A 26,192-nucleotide genomic window follows, 5' to 3' on the forward strand; every position below is an offset into this window, starting at 1 on the left:
CCCCATTTCGTAATGTGTTTTGCAATGACTTTAAATATATCATAATCTACGGTACATGAAATCATCAAAAGAATCAGAGAATCTGGAGAAATATGTGTGCAAGGGACAAGGCCAAAACACAATACTGGATGCCCATGATCTTCAGGCCCTCAGATGGCACTGCATTACAAACTGGCATAATTCTGTGATGGACATTACTGTATGGGCTCAGGGATACTTCTAAAAATCACTGTCTGAACACAGTTCGCCGTGCCAACCAAAAATGTAAGATATGGCTCTATCATGCAAAGAAAAAGCAGTATATGAACATGATCCAGGACCATTGCCATCTTCTCTGGGCCAACGCTCATATAAAATGGTCTATTGCAAAGTGGAAAAATGTTCTGTGGTTAGACAAATTGAAATCTGACATTCATTTGGTAAATATCAGTGCCGCTACGTCTGGACTAAAGAGGAAAGGGACCTTCTGGTTTGATATCTGTGCTCAATCCAAAAGCCTGCATCTCTGATGGTATGGGAGTGAATTAGTTTGCAAACACCTTTGCATCAGGGCAGGTACATGAGTTTCATAAGAAAATGTTACAGAAAATGTTGAAACCATTTTCTAGTGGTTATACAGATTGTGTTCCACTTGTTCTAATAATTCCATAAATCTATTTTAAGATATTAAGATGCTACAGATTACAATGTCCCCTGAAGTTATACAACACAGTGTTATCTTTATTAAATCTGAAAAGGGTAAATCTTGCATAGCATAGGAATATCTACTTGAATCTGAGGGGGTGTTTGCAGTCTATAAAAATAACCACTCTTCAAATGTACTTTCTGGCAGGTACCACTGTTTTCAGCTAATATTATTTATAGCACCGTATTTTCCGGTGTATAAGACAACTTTTTAACCCCTGAAATTCTTCTTAAAAGTCGGGGGTCGTCTTATATGCCGGTAACCTAACATGCAGACCGCGGCCGTCCATTTTTCAAAAGCCGCGCCGCCTCCTCATGCTGTTCCGTGATAGGTGGAACACTCAGCTTCCCAGCAGAGCCTCTGTTCAGTGTTCCGCCTATCACGGATGCCATCTCGTCCTCGGACGAGAGGGCATCCGTGATAGGCGGAACACTGAACACAGTGTCTCCTGGGAAGCTTAGTGTTCTGCCTATCATGGAACAGCACAAGGAGGCGGCGCGGCTTTTGAAAAATGGACGGCCGCGGTCTGACAGATTCTGCATGTCAGGGATAAGGTAAGGGATCGTCGAGACATGCAATGGCACAGTGAGGTGTATGCAGTGACACAGTGAGACATGTAATGGTGCACAGTGAGGCATGTAATGGAGGCACAGTGAGGCATGTAATGGAGGCACAGTGAGGCATGTAATAATGTGGCACAGTGAGGCATGCAATGGTGGCACAGTGAGGCATGCAATAGTGGCACAGTGAGGCATGCAATGGTGGCACAGTCTGGCATGTAATAGTGGCAAAGTCTGGCATGTAATGGTGGCACAGTGAGGAAAATTGTGGCACAGTCTGGCATGTAATGGTGGCACAGTCTGGCATGTAATTGCACAGTGAGGCATATAGTGAGGCATATAATGGCACAGTGAGGTGAGGCATGACTAGTAGGAAGGGGGTCGTCTTATAAGGTGAGTATATCCCAAAACCAACATTTTAGCTGAAAGATTAGGGGGTCGTCTTATACGCCCAGTCGTCTTATACGCCGGCAAATACAGTAGTTCTTCACTCACTTTTAAATGTATGCTTATCCTAAGGGCCAACCACATTTATTTTTAAGAATAGGATATTAAAATGATTTACTATTCTCCGAAAGTACCTTTTTTGTGTGTGGCACATCCAGTTGCAGCGGCCAAGGCGAGTGACCTAATTAAGCTATCCTGTTGACTTCTGGCATATCTACATCATGGATCCCAGGAGTCTTTAGGTAGCCTGTTATCAACAATGTGCGCTGAGCATCATTACTGCACAGGAGCAAGACCAGGAAGTGCATGCTAGCTGCACAAAATCCTGGAATTGAGTTGGTGCCAGCTTCAGATGCTCAAGATTTTAATGGCTGCCACCAAAATGTATGCAGGGAGAATAAACTGCAGCTTTTGCACGCAAACATTAAATGAACATGTATGACAATACCTAAGTGCTTAGTAAGAATTACAAGGATTTTTTTTTATTTGGGTTTGAAGTCTGTATCTCCTCTTTAACATTCCACAGAAATGGAATCTTAAAAATGTTTAATGTCTTCTAATGGTATATTATAACTAGGAAAGGCGCATACATGGAGTACAGACTTTCTCATATTGTTACTCAAAGTATGCCTGTCACAAGAGCAAGGGCTGCCATGGCAAACAGCTAACTGAAATGCTAGCAGTCTAGCTGCCTTGCTTACAGATCCAATTAATTCCTGTTACTGACCTTAACCACTTAAAGCGGTTGTATACCCTTTTTTTAAACTTTTACCTACAGGTAAGCCTATAATAAGGCTTACCTGTAGGTATAGAGAATATCTCCTAAACCTCTACGGTTTAGGAGATATTCCCCTTGCAATGCGCTGCTGCGCAGGGGGGATCCTCGGCTAAACGACCGGCAGCCGCCGGACCTTGCCGAATTGAAGTCTCCCGCGCGCATGCGCGGGAGTGACGACATCGTCGCTCCAGCCAATCACAGCTGTTCATATGCGGGTATACAACCGCTTTAAGACCCGGACCATTACGCAGGTTAAGAACCTGGCCAGTTTTTGCGATTCGGCACTGCGCCGCTGTCAGGTCACCTGTGGCCAGGTGACAAGTGCATCCCGTTGGGGTCAGGGATGCACCACAAAGTAGTGAACCCTATGGTCGACTGCTGTGATTAGAGAGGAAGCGTGAACCCAAGATCGCCCAGGGCGCGTAGTCTAAGAACCAGCTTTGTGTTCACCAGAGCCTCTAGTTGTGAGGATGGCCTTCGCTGCAGCTGGATCCAGGTCGCGACCCCTGGGATCCCCTAGGTCACGCTCCGCAGAGAGAGAGGGGAAGCAACAAGCAGGACAAGCGGTAGTGATGGGTAAGCCGAGGTCAGGGCAACAGGCAGACAAGGGTAACCGAGAGGCAGGCAAAAGGTCAGGATCACAGGCAAACAGGAGAAGTCAGGGACGAGCCAAAAATGGTACACAGGAAAATAATCGTAGCACACTGCAGACAGGAACTAAAGCCAACAACACGGTTGAACAGCAAAGCAGACTAGCAGTGCAGTGGTTAATATAGGCTTCCTGGGATGGCCTAGGGTGGAGCAATACAAGGAGGAAGGTGATAAAAGACAGTCAGAAGGAGGGTCAGGCCTCTAATAAACACATGGAAAACAGGTAAGCTGCCAGACTTTATTGCATATCCATGACAGCCGATTTAACTGACAATTGCATGCGATGTGGCTCTTTTGGTGGTATTTGATCACCTCTGCAGTTTTTATTTTTTGCGCTATAAACAAAAAGAGTGACAATTTTGAAAAAATATCAATATTTTTTACTTTTTGCTATAATAAATACCCCCAAAAAATATATAATTTTTTTTCTCAGTTTAGGCCGATACGTATTCTTGTACATATTTTTGGTAATCGATTGGTTTGCGCAAAATTTATAGCATTTACAAAATATTGCATTTTTATTAATAATTTTATTTTACTACTAATGGCGGTGATCAGCGATTTTTTTCGTGACTGCGGCATTATGGAGACATCGGACAATTTTAACACATTTTTGGGACCATTGTCCTTTTCACAGCAAAAAATGCTATAACAATGCATTGTTTACTGTGAAAATGACAATTGCAGTTTGGGAGTTAACCACTAGGGGGCGCTGAGGGGGTTAAGTGTGACCTCATATGTGTTACTAACTGTAGGGGTGGGGCTGGACGTGTGACTTCATTGATCGCCTTTCCCTATATCAGGGAACAGACGATCAATGACAGCGCCACCGTGAAGACCGGGGAAGGTGTGTTTACACACACCTTTCCCCCTACTTCAGCTCCTGTGACCGATCGCAGGACTCCGGCGGCGATCGGGTCCACGGGTCTCGCGGCCACAGAGTTTCGAACCGGGGCGCGTGCCCACGACCTACAGCTGGGCACTTAAAGAGGACGTACAGGTACGTGCTTGTGCCCAGCCGTGCTATTCTGCCGACGTATATGTGCAGGAGGCGGTCCTTAAGTGGTTAAACAAACAGTTCTTTTTTCTCGTTATTTCCCTCCTTTTCTGGTATCTATGTGTACCGTACATTTGGTTGCTTATGGGGGTCTCGCATCTCAGGGATTTCTCCCTGAGATGCGGGGATTTGTCCGTGGCTTTCTCCGTGGCTCCTTTACCCATTACTTTCCTTCCACCTTCCCCTTTTCCCTATACCATGCCCTTGTTCCTGCTCTCCATCATACATAGTTGTATTCCTGATTTCCGATGAGAAGCAATTGTTCAGTTTCATTACTACTCAGGATTATGTTTTGTTTCTTCTTTTTTGACGATGATTGCTTTGTCTTGTTTTTTTATGATGATGGATAGTACATTCAACCCTTGGAGGTTAACCTGAGATTATAATTTGTTTGCCTAAAACTCGCTTCTTCCATGTAATGTTGGATGACAGTTATCTTTTGTGGTCATACCTTTAATGCTTTTGTATTAGGCCTCGTACACACGACAGAGATTCTCGGCAGAATTCGCCGAGAAACTCGGTCAAAACCCGGATTCTGCCGAGAATCTCTGTCGTCTGTACAGTTTTGGCTCGATGGAGCCGCCGAGGAGCTCGACGAGAAAATAGAGAACATGTTCTCTATTTTCTCGTTGGCCGCGTTGTTCTATAGGAGAAGGCGGCCCGCCGAGCTCTTCGGCGGCTTCATCCCAAAATGAGACGAGGAACTCGACGTGCCAAGCACGTCGAGTTTCTCTGTCGTGTGTACGAGGCCTTACTGTCGACAGCCTGATTGGCTTTGTTCCAATGATACGTCTGTTTCTAACAGACTTTTTTTCTTTTCCAATAAAAATATTGAAATATAAAATTGATTAGGCTTGCCTGTTACTAAATAGTTAGCACTGATGATTTGCAATTCATTGCATTCATTTTTTACAAGCAGGATAAAGAAAACACAATAAAAGCTCAATAAAACTTGCTTGTGAAACAAGGTTCTCTGTGTTCAGGACCAAGGACAGCAACCACTAAAGACAGGTATTGATGATCTGATTCAAAGCATGGGCACATCCAAATAGTAACCACTATATTAGAAACCACTAAAGTAGTTAAGAAATTAGGTACTCAAGTTTGAACTTTACAGAGGAACTTCAGGTAAAACATATTTAAAATTTAGGCTGTTCTAGCATTCCCCCTTGCTCTGAATGTGGCCATTTTAAAGGTGGGCAAGCGAGGCCAGCGCTGCTCTATTCTGGGTATTCTGTCTGTTTCTCTGCCCTGCATTCAATGTTAAATATTGCAAATGCAAGCCAAGGACACATTGCTCCTGCTCACTAAGCATAGCACTTCCAGCCCTTTGTGTACATGTTGCTAAAGCAGTTCACTGCTGTTGCTATAGTATATTTTACACAAAGGGCAGGAAGCGAATGCACACTAAGGACACAGTGTCCCCCTCCACCTATCTCTGCCCTCTCCCAGCCCTCCTAATTTCACGATTTAACCACTTCAATACAGGAGATTTTCACCCCCTTCCTGCCCAGGCCAATGTTCAGCTTTCAGTGCTGTAATATTTCCAATGACAATTGTGCGGCCTTGCAACATTGTACCCAAATGATGGTGGTATTTGATCACCTCTGCAGTTTTTAATTTTTGCGCTATAAACAAAAAAAGGCAAAAATTTAGAAAAAAAAACACAATATTTTTAAATTTTTGCTATAATAAATATAAATAAATATCCCAATTTAAAAAAAAATCTTCCTCAGTTTAGGCCAATATGTACTCTTCTACATATTTTTGGCAAAAAATTAAATAAAAATCGCAATAAGCGTATATTGATTGGTTTGCTCAAAAGTTATAGCACCTACAAAATAGGGGGCAGATTTATGGCATTTTTATTATTATTTTTTGTTTTACTAGTAATGTCGGCGATCAGCGATTTTTGTCAGGACTGCGATATTGCGGCGTACAGATCGGACACTTTTGACACTATTTTGGGTGAATTGATCGTAAATATGTACTGATTACTGTATAAATGTCACTGGTAGGGAAGGGGTTAACATTAGGGAGCAATCACGGGGTTAACTGTGTTCCCTGGGGAGTGATTCTAACTGTGGAGGGAGGGGACTGACTGGGGGAGATGACCGATCAGTGTTCCTATATACAAGGAACACACGACCGGTCTCCTCTCCCCTGACAGGACGTGGATCTGTGTGTTTACACACACAGATCCACATTCCTGCTCTGTGACAAGCAATCGTGGGTGCCCGATGGACATCGCGGCTGCCGGGCAGGCGCATTGACTTCCGAGTGACGTGGCTCCCAAGGACGTCATATGACGGCCGCCCAGGATGGCAGAGCCACATTGCGGCCATCATATTACTATCGTTGGGATGGGAAGTGGTTAAAAAAAAAAAAGCCCAAAAACTCCTGGGATTTGTGGCGATAATATCCTAGGAGTCAAGGGGACTAGAGCTTCCTACGAGGAGGAACACCAGAACCACAAAAAAAATGGTGTTTGCAAACATAAAAATGTAAAGTTTTAATCCATTTGTATTACAGGTGGGGGAGAGCACTTACCGTATTTATCGGCGTATATCGCGCACTTTTTTGCCCTGAAAATCAGGGCAAAATCGTGGGTGCGCGATATACGCCGATACCCGCTTTCCCGCGCCAAGTTTTGAATACTGCGCTGACATATACCGAGCGCAGTACACTCGGGTATAGTCGGCCAGTCTCGGCTTCTAACGTGGTCACGTCCTGGACGTGAGCGCGACAGTTGCCGAGCCTGCCCGAGTGTACTGCGCTCGGTATATGCTGGCGCAGTATTCAAAACTCAGCGCGGGGAGGACGCAAGGACGCCGGACCCGACGAAGAGGACACCTGAAGCCGCAGACGGACGCCGGATTCGCCGATGGACGCCGCGCAAGACACCAAAACTGTAAGTACAAAAAACTCTTTTTTTCTACAGGAATGGGGGCAACTTTAGGGGTGCGCGCTATACCCCGATAAATACAGTAAATAGAAATAACTTGCCAAAGATTTGCTACATGCAATTAACAAATACAACCCATGCAAAAGCAGTGCTAAATGGCACTAAAGTCCTCTATTATGTTGATAAAGATGAAAATATTAGTTTCAGTCAATAATGTTCAATACTGCATTTCAGCAAAATTCACAATAGTTGATTGAAAACAGGAGTCTACCCATACACAGCCCAATCAAATCTGGTGAATGACTGCTGCAGCCGATCAGCCCTAGAAAGAACTTAAAAGTACAGCCATCTCTCTTTAGCCAGTAACAATTTGCACCGCGGCACGGCCCGGCCCATGAAGTGCTCTAAAGGCATGTACCGGGAGGCAGTCATATGACGTCCACCCAGAATAACAAATGTCCCACCCAGCCATCATTTGACTATAGGCTGGGCAGAAACTGGTATAATCAAAGGGCAAATTTAGTAAAAAGATATATTGCTACATCCTATGATAGTGTGAGTATGCATTCTTTTAAACCATACCCTGGTTTTCTTAGTAATGGTCAAGCTATGTGTAACCACATTTGAGTCTGAACTGGTTCTTTATGGAGTTCAAATCCTTCCACCTAAAACACTGACTCTTTGAAAATTACATAACCCTAAATTTACTGTCAGAATTCTATGAAACATAATACTGATTGAGCTGCATAAAGCAGTAGTTGCAGTTAGGTTTATGTGTCAGTCAGCCTTACTGAGCTTTAGAGAGAAAGAGGGAAAAAGAGAGAAAGAAGGAAATAAAAACATGTACAGAAAAGTAAATAAAAAAAATTATATATATATATCACAAAAATGAAAAATCCATGTAAAATTTTAAAGAAAGTATTGTGAAAAGGTCACTTTATTGGAGAACAGATGAGAATTAAGAGAGATGACATTCTAAAGAATAGACCCTAAGGACCATAACCATGTAACTGTAACATTTTCCTGTTTAAACGCATGAGTGACAATGATACCTATTTTGAGAATTCAAAGAAAGGCCAAAGCTGAATAATTTAGAAAACATACCCTCAGACTGTATTTCCAAGAGTCCCCGCCGCTCTCCTCCACTGCTGCGAAACAAAAAAAACACACTATTAATCATATTCACAGCAAAAGTGTCTTTTTGTTTATCAGCTCATGCAGCAGTGTAAAGGGTCAGTCCACCCAAAAAGGGTATTCCTGCTAGGAGTATATCCAGGCAGAGTGCAGAAACCATTGAATTTTGGGACTGCCTGACCGGATACAAATTGTTTGGATTGCATAGATTACAATGTGTGTGCTAAGCTATATATATATATATATAAATATACACACACACACACACACACACAGCGGGCAAAATAAGTATTGAACGCTTCACCATTTTTCTGAGTGAATATATTTCTACAGCTATTGACAATTTCACCACATGTCGGTAACAACCTATGCCATTAATACAAAGAAACCAAAAATATAAGTTCAGAAATGAAGTTATGTGTAATAAAATGGAATGACGCAAGTAAAAAGTATTGAACATGCCAACTGAAATTTATTTAATACATTGTACAAAATCCTTTGTTGGTAATGAAAGCTTCAAGATGCCTCCTGTACAGAGAAACTAGTTGCATGCATTGTCCGGGTGCGATTTTGGCCCATTTTTCCACACAGTCTTCAAATATGGAAGGTTCCGTGGGCCTCTTCTATGAACTCTGATCTTTAGTTCTTTCTATAGATTTTCTATTGGATTCCAGTCAGGTGATTGGCTGGGCCATTCTAGCGGCTTTATTTTCTTTCTTTGAAACCAATTGAGTTTCCTTGGCTTTGTGTTTGAGATCATTGTCTTGCGGAAATGTCCACATTCATTTCATCTTCATCATGCTGGTAGATGGCAGCAGATTGTTATCACAAATGTCAATGATATGAAGTTTTGAAGTACCGTATGCTGAAAAACAGCCTCACACCATGATGTTCCCACCTCCAAACCTCACTGTTAGTATGGGGGTGTATTTGAGGTGATTTGCAGTGCCATTTGTCCTCCAAACATGTTGTGTATTATGGCATCCAAAGAGTTAAATTTTGGTCTCATCTTACCAGACTATATTCTTCCACTATTTCACATGCTTATCTAATACTTGTGCAGCAAACTTTAAACAAGCTACAACATTATTTTTCTTCAGCAATGGAGACTTGTGTGGTGAGCGTGTATACAGGCCATGGTGGTTGAGTGCGCTACTTATTGTTTTTTTGTTAAACAATTGTACCTGCTAATTCCAGGTCTTTCTGGAGCTCTCCGAAAGTGGGCCTTGGCTATGGGACTCCTCTGATAATTATTTTCCCTCTATCAGCAATCTTGTGAGAAAGCACCTGGTAGTGGCCAATTTATGGTGAAATTATGTTCTTTTCACTTACGGATTATGGCCCCAACAGAGCTCACTGGAACATTCAGAAGTTTAGAAATCCTTCTATAACCAATGCCTTCGGTATGTTTTGCAACAATAACGTTGCGAAGGTCTTGAGGGAGCTCTTTGCTTTTACCCATCATGAGATGTTTCTTGTGTGACACCTTGGTACCAAGACACCTTTTGATAGGCCATCGGTTGAGACTGAACCAGCTGATATTAGCTGTGATTAATTTGTACTGACAAGGGGAAGGGTTGGTTTCTAATTCCAGATAGATTTCAGCTGATGTCTTGGCTTGCCATGCCTTTTTGCACCTCCCTTTCTTTGTGTGTTCAATACTTCAATACTTTTATTTCAAAGAGTTTGTATGGTTGGTTTCCAACACTGACAGTACTCCACCAGTCCTTAGTGGTTAAAATATAAAGCGAAAAACGCACTGAGTAGGTAATGAAACCATGTCAGTAGTGTAGGACTTTTTGTGGTGTTTCGTGTCAAAGAGTAGGTGAGCTAATAATGTAACATAGAAACATATATAGAAAAGTATCAAAATTTAATATAAATACATGAAAACAAAAATAAATAAGAAATACAATGACAGAAATCATTGATTGCCCTGTTGTAGATAAGATATGACAATAGTTAGATGAGTAGAGGGCTGGTCGCCGACATGTTTCGCACTACGCGTCTTCTGGGCGCCGCACACATCTATGACATACTCTTATCTGATAATATGTAAACAAGAATAAATTAGTTACATATAATTTAAACAGGGTATATAGTGTACATTTCATGTGATTCATTAATCATAAAAATGAAAAACTTATATAAACAAATAGATGCTCACCAGTAACTGTGGGATGTCAAATAACGCCAGTGGATATATACGCGAAGCAGGACTAAGGGAAGTTGGAAAAATACACCGGGCACAAGCGTGTCCGGACAACAACTTCACCCCCTGTGGGAGTCAGATCCACAGGGTTCTGAGTAAGGCCGTACCCTTGATAGGTTGCAGTGTGACACAATTTGATAACAAGATCTACAAGGATAATAATAGTAATAGCTAGTATGGGTCATATATAATAGAACATATATATATATATATATACATGCACGTATACAAGCGTCATAAGGGAACTAATACCACAGTCATAAAGATATATAAAACTGTGGTATTACTGATGAAATATAATTTATCCATCAGTACATTTAAATAAAAAGAAAGGTTCCAAAAGAAAAAAGGGATAATTAATATATAATAATAAATATAGTTTAATTATGAAGTAGCATACCTATTATTGTGGTTAAGCAACGTTTAGGTTCCTATATGACCATAGTGATGGATGCAGAGAGGTTAAACCAAAGCCGAGGCTCCTGTAGTGCCTGGTGTGGCATGCAAATGAAAGTCACACACCTAAATTGATAATAGCACATATTACTGCACAGTTAATGCAGAGTAACAGAGATGTATTGTTATTCCCTATTTCCTGGTATAGGGTCTGGCGAGATCGGAGCGTTATGGCAGGACCACTAAATCTCTCAACCAATAAATAATGAATAGTTACAAATAGGTAACTTTAATAATGAGGCTAGTATCCTAATACAAGAGGAAGGCCAAGTCATATCAGTGACTCAAAAAGAAAAATAATCATATGGTGGAGGAGATCCTGGTCTGCAAACTGGCACCACATATAATAAGCCATATATATGCCACATAACAGGAACCAGGGAATAGGGAGCAAGAAAAGGTATCAGAAGGAAGGGAGGTACTTGATTCAATCATACCTATTGTAATATGCAGGTTGAGCGTCCTCTCTAATGGCAAACTTCCATCACCAGGTTCCTGGCGTGTGTGAGGGAAACACACACGCCGGTGCTTAAATCCATGGGGTGACCCGGACGTGAAGGGTCCAATGACCCCTGACATCACATCCGTTTGATCTGACTTACCGCGCATGCGCAGATCGGCCCGGAAACGGCCGTACTGCGCATGCGCCGCAATCTATATGGATGAACTGACATCCATATCAGTCAGATCAACGGCCTCACTTACTCCAAGGCTGCCATTCAGACAGCGCCACCCGGTGGTTCCCAAAGAGTACTGCCGCGTAAAGATTAATCCTCTGGCAGCACATTGACATCCACAGTTGGTATAGTACGTAAGCATAGGTAAGTTTGATGGTGTAATGCATAACACCATGCATGAAAAGGTTTAATCTTGTGCAGCAAGAAATTTTGCTATAGTATGTTAAACTTGCAGTAAAATCCCCATAATAGGGGAAAAAAGGGCCTTCCTCTTGTATTAGGATACTAGCCTCATTATTAAAGTTACCTATTTGTAACTATTCATTATTTATTGGTTGAGAGATTTAGTGGTCCTGCCATAACGCTCCGATCTCGCCAGACCCTATACCAGGAAATAGGGAATAACAATACATCTCTGTTACTCTGCATTAACTGTGCAGTAATATGTGCTATTATCAATTTAGGTGTGTGACTTTCATTTGCATGCCACACCAGGCACTACAGGAGCCTCGGCTTTGGTTTAACCTCTCTGCATCCATCACTATGGTCATATAGGAACCTAAACGTTGCTTAACCACAATAATAGGTATGCTACTTCATAATTAAACTATATTTATTATTATATATTAATTATCCCTTTTTTCTTTTGGAACCTTTCTTTTTATTTAAATGTACTGATGGATAAATTATATTTCATCAGTAATACCACAGTTTTATATATCTTTATGACTGTGGTATTAGTTCCCATATGACGCTTGTATACGTGCATGTATATATATATATATATATATGTTCTATTATATATGACCCATACTAGCTATTACTATTATTATCCTTGTAGATCTTGTTATCAAATTGTGTCACACTGCAACCTATCAAGGGTACGGCCTTACTCAGAACCCTGTGGATCTGACTCCCACAGGGGGTGAAGTTGTTGTCCGGACACGCTTGTGCCCGGTGTATTTTTCCAACTTCCCTTAGTCCTGCTTCGCGTATATATCCACTGGCGTTATTTGACATCCCACAGTTACTGGTGAGCATCTATTTGTTTATATAAGTTTTTCATTTTTATGATTAATGAATCACATGAAATGTACACTATATACCCTGTTTAAATTATATGTAACTAATTTATTCTTGTTTACATATTATCAGATAAGAGTATGTCATAGATGTGTGCGGCGCCCAGAAGACGCGTAGTGCGAAACATGTCGGCGACCAGCCCTCTACTCATCTAACTATTGTCATATCTTATCTACAACAGGGCAATCAATGATTTCTGTCATTGTATTTCTTATTTATTTTTGTTTTCATGTATTTATATTAAATTTTGATACTTTTCTATATATGTTTCTATGTTACATTATTAGCTCACCTACTCTTTGACACGAAACACCACAAAAAGTCCTACACTACTGACATGGTTTCATTACCTACTCAGTGCGTTTTTCGCTTTATATTTTAACCACTAAGGACTGGTGGAGTACTGTCAGTGTTGGAAACCAACCATACAAACTCTTTGAAATATACATTAATTTGGGACGTAAAATCCCGCTCTCCTCTGGGAGGTTTCCAGCACTAGGTGACTTTACAATAAATAACTTATATGTTTATATTAAATGTTTTATTATTAATTATTTTCTTTGTGTAATTGTATGTTAACTATTGCTTAGACGCAATACTCTGAACAGATCGTTCTTTCACTAATTGTAAGCTTAAAGCTTTTTTGACCACTGGGCTTGAACTCTGGGTGCGACGTAGCCCCATTACTCTTCCACTTGTGGACGGGGACCGGGGTGGCGTCACACACCGAGTTCCCCCTCGTGGTATACCGGATTCTTGTGGTAGGCCCCTCCCTAGATTGCATCCCCCCTTACTTTGTATGGTGGGATACATATATATGACTCCCCCTTCCCCCCTTGGGTGTCTCTTGGGTGGCCCCTGATATTTTTTGGCAATCTTCAGAATGTCGCAATTCTCAGGCCAAATCTGGGAACAATTTCTTGACACCATTCAAAACTCTTGCACTCCTCAGGTAGAAACAGACGTAGGGATTGAAGTATTTTTCTCCAAACTTAAAAGATTAATGGAGAAAAAATCAAATTTGGGCTGGCATATACGCTTTTTCGATCGCTACTTAACCACTTGACCACTGGGCACGAAAACCCCCTTAATCACCAGACCAATTTTCAGCTTTCGGTGCTCTCACAATTTGAATGACAATTACTCAGTCATACAACATTGTACCCATCTGAAATTTTTGTCCTTTTTTTCCCACAAATAGAGCTTTCTTTTGGTGGTATTTGATCACCTCTGCGGTTTTTATTTTTTGCGCTATAAAAGAAAAAAGACTGAAAATTCTGTAAAAAAAAAAAAAAAAATCTAGTTTCTGTCATATTAGCAGGTTATTTCTCACACACAGCATATGCATACTACAAATTACACCCCAAAACACATTCTGCTATTCCTCCCGAGTATAGCGATACCACATGTTTGCGACTTTTACACAGCGTGGCCACATAGAGAGGCCCAACATGCAGGGAGCACCATCAGGCGTTCTGGAGCACCCAGGCCAATTCTGACATTTCTCTCCTACATGTAAAAATCATCATTTATTTGCTAAAAAAATTACATAGAAACCCAAAACATTATATATGCTTTTTTTTCAAAGACCCTAGAGAATACAATGGCGGTTGTTGCAACTTTTTATCTTGCACGGTATTTTCGCAGCAATTTTTTGAACGCGTGTTTTTAAAAAAAAAAACAGTTTTGTGCTTAAAAAAAAAAAAAAACAGTAAAGTTAGCCCAATGTTTTTGCATAATATGAAAGATGAAGTTACGCCGAGTAAATAGATACCCAACATGTCACCCTTCAAAATTGCACACGCTCGTGAAATTGCGCCAAACGTTGCTACTTAAAAATCCCCATAGGCGACGTATTGCAAGGTATTGGAGTATTGAGGGTATTGCGGAGTATTGGGGGGGTATTGCAGAGTATGGGGGGGTATTGCAGATTATGGGGGGGGGTATTGCAGAGTATGGGGGGGGGTATTGCAGAGTATGGGGGGGTATTGCAGAGTATGGGGGGGGTATTGCAGAGTATGGGGGGGGTATTGCAGAGTATGGGGGGGGGTATTGCAGAGTATGGGGGGGGGTATTGCAGAGTATGGGGGGGGGTATTGCAGAGTATGGGGGGGGGATTGCAGAGTATGGGGGGGTGGGTATTGCAGAGTATGGGTGGGTGGGTATTGCAGAGTATGGGTGGGTGGGTATTGCAGAGTAAAATAAAAAAAATGATGAGTGCAATACTCTGCAATACCCCACCCCATACTCTGCAATACCCCACCCCATACTCTGCAATACCCCACCCCATACTCTGCAATACCCACCCCCCCAGGGTGGGTATTGCAGAGTATGGGGTGGGGTATTGCAGAGTATGGGGTGGGGTATTGCACTCATCATTATTTTTTTTTTACTGCAGAGTATTGCGCAGGGATGGCTGGATCTGTGACTGCAATTGTCACAGATCCAGCCCACAGTGCGGCGGCTGCTGCTGCCGCCCGATCCCCCCCCCCTCCCTCTCCTCTCACACTGTACCGAACGGTACAGAGAGGAGAGGGAGGAACCGGCGTCATTACATGACGCCGGTTTGTTTACAAGTGATCGCGCCGTCATTGGACGGCGCGATCACGTGGTAAGGAGCCGCTTCCATTGGCTCCTTACCGCGAGTGCTGTTGCTGCGGGTCCCGTAGACCCGGCGAGCACCGGCGATCGCGTGTGCGCGCCCGCTCGGGCGCGCACAACGCAGTCTCTGGGAGGACGTACATTGACGCCCTCCTAGAGTACAGGAACCGCTCTGTAGCCGTATTTTGGCTATAGGGCGGTTACCAACTGGTTAAAGGAAAATGTGAATCCTCAAGGCTTGAGGGTTCAGATTTTCCCCACCTTTGATGTAGCGGAAGATGAATTAAAAACTAAATGGGAACAAAATCTCAACCAATGTTCAGCCAACATGATGCTGATGCTGAAAGAAAAACACAGTCTAGATTTAATAGAGTTGGACACTGAAATTGAGACACTACGTAGATCTGCCACTCAGTATGCATCAATTCCTGAATTCAAAAATAAAGAGCAGGAACTGATACAACACCTAGTAAGATACAACAAAAATGTGGTCCTGAAAAAAGATCAAAAATTCTATAAGGATAAGCTTGCCTTTACAGGTGGGTATGCATACAGATGGCAAAAATAGGATTTTTTGTACTCACCGTAAAATCCTTTTCTCTGAAGTCCATGGACGGACACAGCTCCTTAAATCTTGACAAGTGGGTTATGTTCCCTGTTTACAGGAGAGGACTAGGCAGAAACATGTTAAATAGTTAAATACATGTTACATTAACAGAGTTGAACAGCCCCGCCCAGGGGGCGGTCCCTCCAGACATAACCCTCCTCACTGCAGCTTGCAGCCTCAGTTCGTAACAAGCAGTACAAACCTAAAAAGGAGGGGTGGGAGCTGTGTCCGTCCATGGACTTCAGAGAAAAGGATTTTACGGTGAGTACAAAAAATCCTATTTTCTCTTATCGTCCATGGACGGACACAGCTCCTTAAATCTTGACAAGTGGGACGTCCCCAAGCAGTGTCAAAAAACGAGGGGTGGGAAATATATCAGTAAAAACAATTTTAACTTCACCCCAAAACAAGCAGAGCTCCTCAACGGAGGAGGTGCAACTTTAAACAGCCGCCGGCAAAAACTAGCGGCTGAAAAAAACATCATAAGATGCACTCACAGCAACCATGTAAATTCTGGAAAAAGCGTGAACGGACGAGCAAATCGCCGCCTCGCACACCTGTGAGACCGACGCATGATGTCGGGAAAAAAAAAAAAAAAAAAAAAAAACCCAGGAAGCACCAATTGCCCTGGTCGAAAGAGCCGTGACCGGAAAGGGGGGCCCGCCCTTAGGAGCATAGGCCTGTATGACGGCCTGCCCGATCCACCGAGAAATGGTGGTCGACGAGACCGCCAGGCCCTTTTGTGGACCAGACACCGACACAAAAGAGAGTCAGAAGCTCCGAAATGGAGCCGTAGTAGGCTGGTATACCCGCAAAGCGCGTACCACGCCTAAAGTATGAAAGGCCGAAACCTCCTTCGGAAGAAGGGAAGGTCGCGGGCGCACCATCACCTAATCCTTATGGGGGATCAAGCATGGCGGCTTGCAAGACAAGACCGCCAACTCAGAAACCCCTCTAACAGAGGTAAAGGCCACTAAAGGGGCCACCTTCTGAGATAGTGTCAAGAGAAAATCTCTCTGATGTTTCCAAAAGGAAGGTTCCTGAAGAACCGAGAGCACCAGAGTCAAAACTCATGGGGGAAGAGATGGGCCAAGAGGGGAAAGTATATGACAAACCCCTTGCACACAAAAAAAGGGGACCCACCAGGGAACGGGCCGCAAAAAGGCCACTAAAAGAACACAGCCAAGGCTGAAATCTGCCCCCAAACGGTGCTTTAAGCAATTTTTAGATCCAATCCAAGCTTTAAAAACAGCAGGACCCTGGACATTGAAAGTACGCCCGTGGACGTCACTCCATCCCTTCGCACCAAGAGAGGTGCGACGGTAGATCCTCCGGAAGAAGACTACGGTGCCCTGTTGAGATGACCGAGTCAGACAGACCCTGGTCACCTAAAGTCTGGCTTCCAATAACCATGTTAAGCAAGTCAGTGACTGTACAACAGGAGGAAGTATGGGACCTTGAGACAGGAACCTCCTGCCCTGGCAATCGCCAGGGTGCCTCCGCTACCAGGCGCCCGATATCAGCGTACCAAGGACGCCGAGAGTAATCTGGAGCGATTAGAATCATCGGGATCTCCTCAGCATCCACTCTGTGGAGCGGCCGAGGAAGCAACTACCATGGAGGAATGGCAAAAAATCACCGATACAGACCCCACAGGGCCACCAGCGCGACTGACGCGTCTGTACAAGATCACTAGACCTGGCCACTAACTGACACCCTTGCGGCGGAGACAAGCTGCCAGGAGATCCATGCCATGTGAGGCTCACCTCCTGCAAGGGAGCCGAAACACCCCAAGCACAAAGACCAGTCGCCCTGGTCCAGCATCTGGCGACTCCAGTAGTCTGCCTGCCGGCATACCTGATGGTAGACTGAAGCCACGGCCGTGGCGTTGTCCGGCTGAAACCAGATTGGTCGACCACAAGGAGAAGCATAGCCTGATCGCCTAAAATAGTAGGACAATGAACAGTAGACAGCACCTGGTATTCCCAGGCGGTCTTCCACCAGGCACTAGCCAGGCCCGACCCTGGGTAGCTACCGAGACCAGACACATTCAAGGAGGTGTGGTCATAGGTCCACGCAAGTCCAGCGACTCAGGGCCGACTGGACCCCCCAGTTTTGTGAACCTCCAGGTTCACAACCCGTGAGCTGGCATTCGTCGTAAACACCGACCACTGGAAGGAAGGAACAACTTCCCGGACCGAAGAGTCGGGAATCTCTGTCACCAACTCAGAGAGACTCTGACTAGGTGGCGCACAGGAATCTAATGATTTCAGAGACAAGAGATTTTTACCACCTGGACAGTAGTTCCACTGGAAAACCAGGGTGTGGAACTGGGAATACTGTACCACCTTGAAGTAGGCTACCCACAGACCATGAACCAGCAGGCGCCCGGAGAGAAGACCGATTGCGTGATGCCAATACCTTCTCCGCAGACTGAAGAGTCTGCAATTTCTCCAGGGGAAGAAGGACCTTTGCCACTGAGGAGTCTGGATCAACACTAGATACTCCAACGCTGAGTCGGAACCTAGCATGCCCATAATTTGAACCCTGGGTCGCACACATGTAGGGCAGGCTTGCTGCCACTGAGCTACACTTTCTGGCCTAAACGTTTAACATCCACCCGAATCTTCGGAGGGTCTGAATGGGAATAACCTATCCACTAGGTCGGAGACAGAAGCTGCTCTCAGAAGAAAGTCGTCAAAGTAGCCAATGAGGCAAAGCCTCGCTGTCCCAACAAAATTCAAATAAGTGCGAGCTCCTAGCTGAAAACCCATGGTGCTGACGCCAGATCAAAAGGGAGGGCCACAGGCTGACAGAGACCCTTCTCTCATCACGAAGCACAGAAAAAAAACACTGTGACATGTGCAAAACGGGACATGCATGTATGCGTCCCTGATGTCCGAGGACGTCAGGACATCCCCCGGATGAAGCGCAGCTACCACCGAACAAATGGATTCCATGCGGAACTACCCGACGTTCACAAAGGTATTTAGGGCCTGAGGCCCATAGAAAACCCCAAAACTCTCGTCCTGCAGGAAAGGTAAAATTACCTTGCAGCTTAGCAAATCCCACACTGCCCAAGGCAGACCGACGTGCCGGAAGGGGAAGACACAAGGACAGAACTTTGTTCTGTGGATAGGAGGAAACCCTATCTAGTACTCCGAAGAGACCACCTCGCAGACCCACTAGTCGTAGAGCAGGGAGGTTTCACTGAATTGTGAACCTGCAAGCCGCCCCTCCCACCTAGAGACAGGGAGGGAAGGCTATATACATTGGCAGGATTTGGGTGCCGGCGTGATCGGCTTATGCACCCAGGGACAGATTAGTCCCCCAGCTGGGCCTTTGACGGCCTGGGAGGGTTGCCCCTAAATAATACACACACACATAGTGTGTATGTATATTATGTAGGTGTATGCACACATGTCTTTGGAGGAAACCGGAGTACCCGGAGGAAACCCACACAGACACAGGGAGCGACAATGCAAGCTCCAGGCAGATTGGCGTCAGTGTGCAGATTGGCGTCAGTGTGCAGATTTGAACCAATGACTCTTTTGCTGCCAAGTAATGGAGTTAAGCACTACACCACCGTGTGCATAAAACCATTCTGAAACAGACGCCCTGGATAACAAGGGCGCAGCATTCAATGAAGCATCACAGACCTATATGAGGCCCTGGACCAGCTGGTCCGCTAGGCTAATAACCTCAGGAGAGAGTCGGTGCTCCTCCACTGTCTGGTGCAAAATGCTCACTCTGTGAGTTGTATACAGCACTAGGGGTCAGGACTACTCCAAGATGGCCGCCGAGCGTTCAGAACGCGGCCACAGGAAAAAGGCCAGCACAATGTAAGCTGCGCCATAGCGTGGCTACGACAAAATGGGCGCCAATGGGAGTTTTCAATGTAATTGAAAAATCTCCCAAAAAAATAGCGCCAGCGACCACTGAGACCCCAGTGTAGTGGCCACAATAGGCCGCAAGCCAGACCCCAGCATGGTAAACATGGAACGGGTCAGTACTTCGGATCTTCTATCAGTCAGATCCATACAAGTAGGGGTTCCCGCCCGGCGGTGAGGGACTACAAAAGCCCTCAGTGGCTTTTCTCATTCCGCATCTCAGAAGTTATCAAAGAAGGGCACAGAAGGAAAAAACCTACACAGCGGTCTGATTTGTGTGATCCAAAAAAGACCGAGCCCTCGGTGGAAACCCAGCTGCACTATGCAGCTTAGGAGAGTCCCTTGCAGCAGTAAAAAGCGCACCCATAAATGCCTTATTCTGCCTTTTTTTTTTTTTTTTTTTTTTTTTTTTTTTAACTAGGTACCTAGTCCATGGCTCCATAACAGAGCATTCCCCAGGGGATAACGGGGGAAGGGGGCACTCTTTTACCGCCCGCCCGCAGTCCACCCCCACCCTGGCACAAACTGTGTCCAGGACTAACAATAAAAACTCTGTGGGAATCACAGGTGCTAACACCTGCTGCCACCACCAGCATGTAGGGGAAGGACCCAGATACTGACTCCAATATTTACATAGTGTGTATTATAATATGCACACCTGTCCATACAAATAGACAAAAGCTCCTAGAGCCCTATTCAGGGCCTCTCACCCACTTGCTGCGCTGACCAGGGGTAACCAGGGGACTCCCTCAGGAGGAGACTGCCCAGTGCTGCCTGTGAGAGGAAAAGAACCGTGAGGTAACTTTTGCAGGGACCTGTGTTTAAACAGGAAAAGCCTCCTAGGGCTGTTTTATTTAAGGACAAGTCACAGATACAGCATAAAAAGCAAAACCATTACAGGTGTCACCAATCAGTCAGCGTCTGCTGAAGTATAATCATAAACATCTGTGCTCATCACAGGGCTTTTTACCTCACAGGAAAGCCCAATACAAAAAAGAAAAAACACAGGCCAGATAACACAGTCCCCTCAGGAAGGCCCCCTCCCCCCTGACAGCGGCAATGTTAGCAATGCAGCAAGGGAAAGGAGCAGGGAAGGGAGAAGGGACCCCCAAACCCCAGGAATGCCCAGCTGTACCAACCCACCGAAGCAGGAGGGACTGTACTTACCCGTCCGAGCGAGGACTCGCTGACGCATTCCTGACAGAACTACAACCGAAATGGAGGTAGCTGTCGGCCCGGTCCACTGTGATTGAGACAACACCACAGCTCAGTCATATGTGGACCTCGGAGCAAAGCTCACCGGCCACCTCAGGAGTCATGAGGTATGGCGTGGCAGACCAAGCCTCTTTGCAAAGGTGTGCCCACGCTTGCTGGTCGGACTGAGTAGACTACAAGGATCTATAATATCCAGCCTGTCTCTCAGCCAACAGTTGAAAGAAGATTCTTCAAGAAAAAGTAAAATAAAATAAAATAAAATTTCTCCTCAGGGCGCTGGGCCCAAAGGGAGCCATACGTCCTTCTCCTTTGCTAGGCAGAACGAAACTGGGGCTGCAAGCTGCAGTGAGGAGGGTTATGTCTGGAGGGACCGCCCCCTGGGCGGGGCTGTTCAACTCTGTTAATGTAACATGTATTTAACTATTTAACATGTTTCTGCCTAGTCCTCTCCTGTAAACAGGGAACATAACCCACTTGTCAAGATTTAAGGAGCTGTGTCCGTCCATGGACGATAAGAGAAAAGGTGTTACCAATTTTCGCGGTAGAAACCGCCAATCCAACTCTTATCCTAATACCGCAAACTATATATCTGACTCTGAACTTTCTGCTTCTTCCTCTGTTTCCTCACAGCAACCCTCTACTCGATCGAACCGAGGATCGTCACGGAGAGGACGCGCACAGAAACGGGGTAATGGTGGTGGTGCACACATTCAGGGAGGCACACTCAAGAAGCGTATTGTTTCCCCCCAGACACATCAGGTGGGGAACAATGCTTCTGATGAAATTAAGGACACTCAAGGTGACCCGGTGATGGGAACTTCATCCCTAACTATGTTTACAGACTCTGGGGCAACAGGGGAGGGACATCCCCACAAGGAATTAGGAGCCACTCCCAAAACCACTCATACCAAAATGAACCCTGGTCCTCTCCCTTTAGGAACCATTCACACGGCCCTCACTTCAATCTCACAGATGAAGCTGGGCAAGATAGACGCATTCATGATCAAACCATAGATGCTCAATCATCTCAGAAAACAATAGGTCTTGATGTTATTAACTTATCATCTTATCCTCTATCGACATCTGAAACAGAGGTCCTACGTCTAGGACTGAGCTTCTGTCCTGACCAATCAATTGACAAATTTACACTAGCGAAAGATCTTCATCTATTTGCCCGCAATCTGACATATAAATTTATATTCGATAATGATAGAGGTAAAATAATTGGACGAGATGAGGATCTATATAAAGGGTTCAAAGTTCAGGACTTCAGGGCACTTAAAATCCTCATACAGTTGCTAGATGAGAACGAAAGAGCAGTAGATCCCGACGAGCTAGCGTTAGAAGAGGAAGAGGAAGAGTCAATTCCTGAACCCAATAAATTCAAAGCTAAATCTGAAAAATTTCCCAATCTTCAGACTAGTCCCGCAATATGGGCATTCCTTAAACAGACCAAAAAGCAGATTGAAAATTTCCCATTTTTGAAATCAAAACAGAAAAAATCTAACCTTTCAATACAACAACAGGAAGCCCTTCAAAAACTTGCCAAAAATGACACTATAGTAGTAAAACCATCAGACAAGGGTGGCAACGTAGTTGTCATGGACAAATGCAACTACGTGTCCATGTGCAATAAAATCCTTGACAACAAGGAATGGTACAAAAAAATTCCAAACGAGAGTATTGTAGAATTTAGAGACCAGTTTCAGTCCATACTTATAGATGCCTTTGAGAATAATTTAATAGACAAGGATTTATTTGAATATTTAAATGTAAAATGGCCAATTACCCCTACATTTTACTCCATGCCTAAGGTACACAAGAATATTAAAAATCCCCCGGGTCGGCCGATCATTTCCGGTATTGGATGCCACACCGAAATGGCAAGTAAATATATAGACTGCCAACTCAGACCACATGTCATGGGTCTACCGTCTTACCTAAAAGACACACTAGACCTTTTGAAAATCATTGAGGGCATGAATGTCCCGGCTGGGTCTAGTCTAGTGGCAATTGACATCGAAGCCTTATATTCCAGTATTCCCCACTCCAAGGGGGTACAAGTTATCACCAATTTTTTACAGGAACAGGATAGACACAATTGGAAACTGTGTAGATTTATTTCCGCACTACTTGAACATATCCTTACTACCAATGCCTTTCTCTTTAATGGTTCCACCTACCTCCAGGTACAGGGGGTTGCGATGGGGACTTCGTGTGCCCCATCGTATGCCAACCTGTACCTGGGGGGGTGGGAGAGGGAGCTTTTTGCTGATGACGGCGCCGTGATGTACCTCTGCCACATTTTATTGTGGCGGAGGTACATCGACGATGTCCTTGTCATCTGGACTGGACCAGCTGAGCTACTAACGGAGTTTATGCAATATATCTCCCATAATAGATATAATCTTAAATTTACAAGCCAGTCAAGTACTTTCAGTATTCCCTTTTTGGACCTTACACTGATTATTGACCCTAATGGGCTAATACACAGCAATCTCTATCGCAAAGAGACGGCTGGTAACACAATCTTACACTACTCAAGTGCCCACCCTCGCCCACTGGTGAGAAGTATTCCCTTTGGACAATACCTTAGGATTAGGAGAAACTGCACTAAGGAGACAGACTTTGAAATTGAATCAAAGGCCTTATATGAGAGATTGCTACTAAGAGGATACAGCAAAAAAGTCTTGAGACAGGCGTACCAAAGGGCAAAATTAAAAACAAGAGAAACTCTAATCTTTGAGCCCAAAAAAAGAGTTGCCAACTGTACAACGAAATACATTACGACCTTTAGCGATAATCAAGACGTCTTCCGCCGGATTATAGCCAACAATTGGCATTTTTTGGCGGAGGACCCGATAGTCTCCAAGTATGTGGCAGCACAGCCGGAAATTGTGTTTAGGCGACCTAGATCAATTCGAGATAACTTGGTACATAGCCATTTAAATCATGATTCAACAACCACCAATTTGGTAGAACAAAAAGGGACTTTTAGATGTGGCCAGTGTGAACGATGCCCCTGGGTGAAGGAGGGATCAGGATGCCATCTGCCTAGGGGAGGGTATCACAAATCCAAAACCTATGCAGATTGCACCACGGTTGGGGTTATCTATTTAGCGACCTGTACCTGTGGTGCATTCTACATAGGGAAAACAAAGAGACCCTTTGCCAAACGCATTCAGGACCACCTCTATTATTTAGAGGCGGGGTTACTTTATACACCTATATGTAAACACATAGGACTTCATCATAGTTATGACCCCAATTTTATTTCATTCTTTGTGTTGGAGGTGGTCCCACCCCCAGAAAGAGGGGGCAATTTTGATAAAAAAATCCTGCAGCAGGAAACCCGCTGGATCTTTAATCAGAGGGCGACCTACACACCGGGTCTGAATACGGCTTTATCATTTAAGCCATTTCTGTAGGTGATTAGATTTATATTTGATTATTATTTATTAATTATTTATTATTGTCTATTATTTTTTGTCTATCTTGCCCTGCAAGGTCTATGTTTTTCGATACACAGTAATTATAATAGTATTTGGTATCCGTCTGCCATCTAGTGGACACAATTGAGTTTCCTGCTGCCTTTGGGTGAAATGTTCCATTATCAAGATCAAGACTGTTCTTTTGTTATTGCCCTTTTTTCCCCTATTATGGGGATTTTACTGCAAGTTTAACATACTATAGCAAAATTTCTTGCTGCACAAGATTAAACCTTTTCATGCATGGTGTTATGCATTACACCATCAAACTTACCTATGCTTACGTACTATACCAACTGTGGATGTCAATGTGCTGCCAGAGGATTAATCTTTACGCGGCAGTACTCTTTGGGAACCACCGGGTGGCGCTGTCTGAATGGCAGCCTTGGAGTAAGTGAGGCCGTTGATCTGACTGATATGGATGTCAGTTCATCCATATAGATTGCGGCGCATGCGCAGTACGGCCGTTTCCGGGCCGATCTGCGCATGCGCGGTAAGTCAGATCAAACGGATGTGATGTCAGGGGTCATTGGACCCTTCACGTCCGGGTCACCCCATGGATTTAAGCACCGGCGTGTGTGTTTCCCTCACACACGCCAGGAACCTGGTGATGGAAGTTTGCCATTAGAGAGGACGCTCAACCTGCATATTACAATAGGTATGATTGAATCAAGTACCTCCCTTCCTTCTGATACCTTTTCTTGCTCCCTATTCCCTGGTTCCTGTTATGTGGCATATATATGGCTTATTATATGTGGTGCCAGTTTGCAGACCAGGATCTCCTCCACCATATGATTATTTTTCTTTTTGAGTCACTGATATGACTTGGCCTTCCTCTTGTATTAGGATACTAGCCTCATTATTAAAGTTACCTATTTGTAACTATTCATTATTTATTGGTTGAGAGATTTAGTGGTCCTGCCATAACGCTCCGATCTCGCCAGACCCTATACCAGGAAATAGGGAATAACAATACATCTCTGTTACTCTGCATTAACTGTGCAGTAATATGTGCTATTATCAATTTAGGTGTGTGACTTTCATTTGCATGCCACACCAGGCACTACAGGAGCCTCGGCTTTGGTTTAACCTCTCTGCATCCATCACTATGGTCATATAGGAACCTAAACGTTGCTTAACCACAATAATAGGTATGCTACTTCATAATTAAACTATATTTATTATTATATATTAATTATCCCTTTTTTCTTTTGGAACCTTTCTTTTTATTTAAATGTACTGATGGATAAATTATATTTCATCAGTAATACCACAGTTTTATATATCTTTATGACTGTGGTATTAGTTCCCTTATGACGCTTGTATACGTGCATGTATATATATATATATATATATGTTCTATTATATATGACCCATACTAGCTATTACTATTATTATCCTTGTAGATCTTGTTATCAAATTGTGTCACACTGCAACCTATCAAGGGTACGGCCTTACTCAGAACCCTGTGGATCTGACTCCCACAGGGGGTGAAGTTGTTGTCCGGACACGCTTGTGCCCGGTGTATTTTTCCAACTTCCCTTAGTCCTGCTTCGCGTATATATCCACTGGCGTTATTTGACATCCCACAGTTACTGGTGAGCATCTATTTGTTTATATAAGTTTTTCATTTTTATGATTAATGAATCACATGAAATGTACACTATATACCCTGTTTAAATTATATGTAACTAATTTATTCTTGTTTACATATTATCAGATAAGAGTATGTCATAGATGTGTGCG

General features: G+C 43.9%; 1 protein-coding gene across 2 annotated transcripts in view; it reads right to left on the reverse strand.

Moving 5' to 3' along the window:
- The window catches only part of IPO11 (importin 11), a 652,108-nt gene that overhangs the window by 462,919 nt on the left and 162,997 nt on the right, over nt 1-26,192 (reverse strand). For both annotated transcript variants that reach the window (XM_040340423.1, XM_040340415.1), the window contains one exon: nt 8,188-8,231. In XM_040340423.1, the coding sequence (XP_040196357.1) occupies nt 8,188-8,231 (44 nt within the window). The remainder of the gene's footprint in view (nt 1-8,187; nt 8,232-26,192) is intronic.

This window comes from Rana temporaria, chromosome 1 (genome assembly GCF_905171775.1).
Source record: "Rana temporaria chromosome 1, aRanTem1.1, whole genome shotgun sequence".
In the NCBI taxonomy this organism is placed as follows: Eukaryota; Metazoa; Chordata; class Amphibia; order Anura; family Ranidae; genus Rana; species Rana temporaria.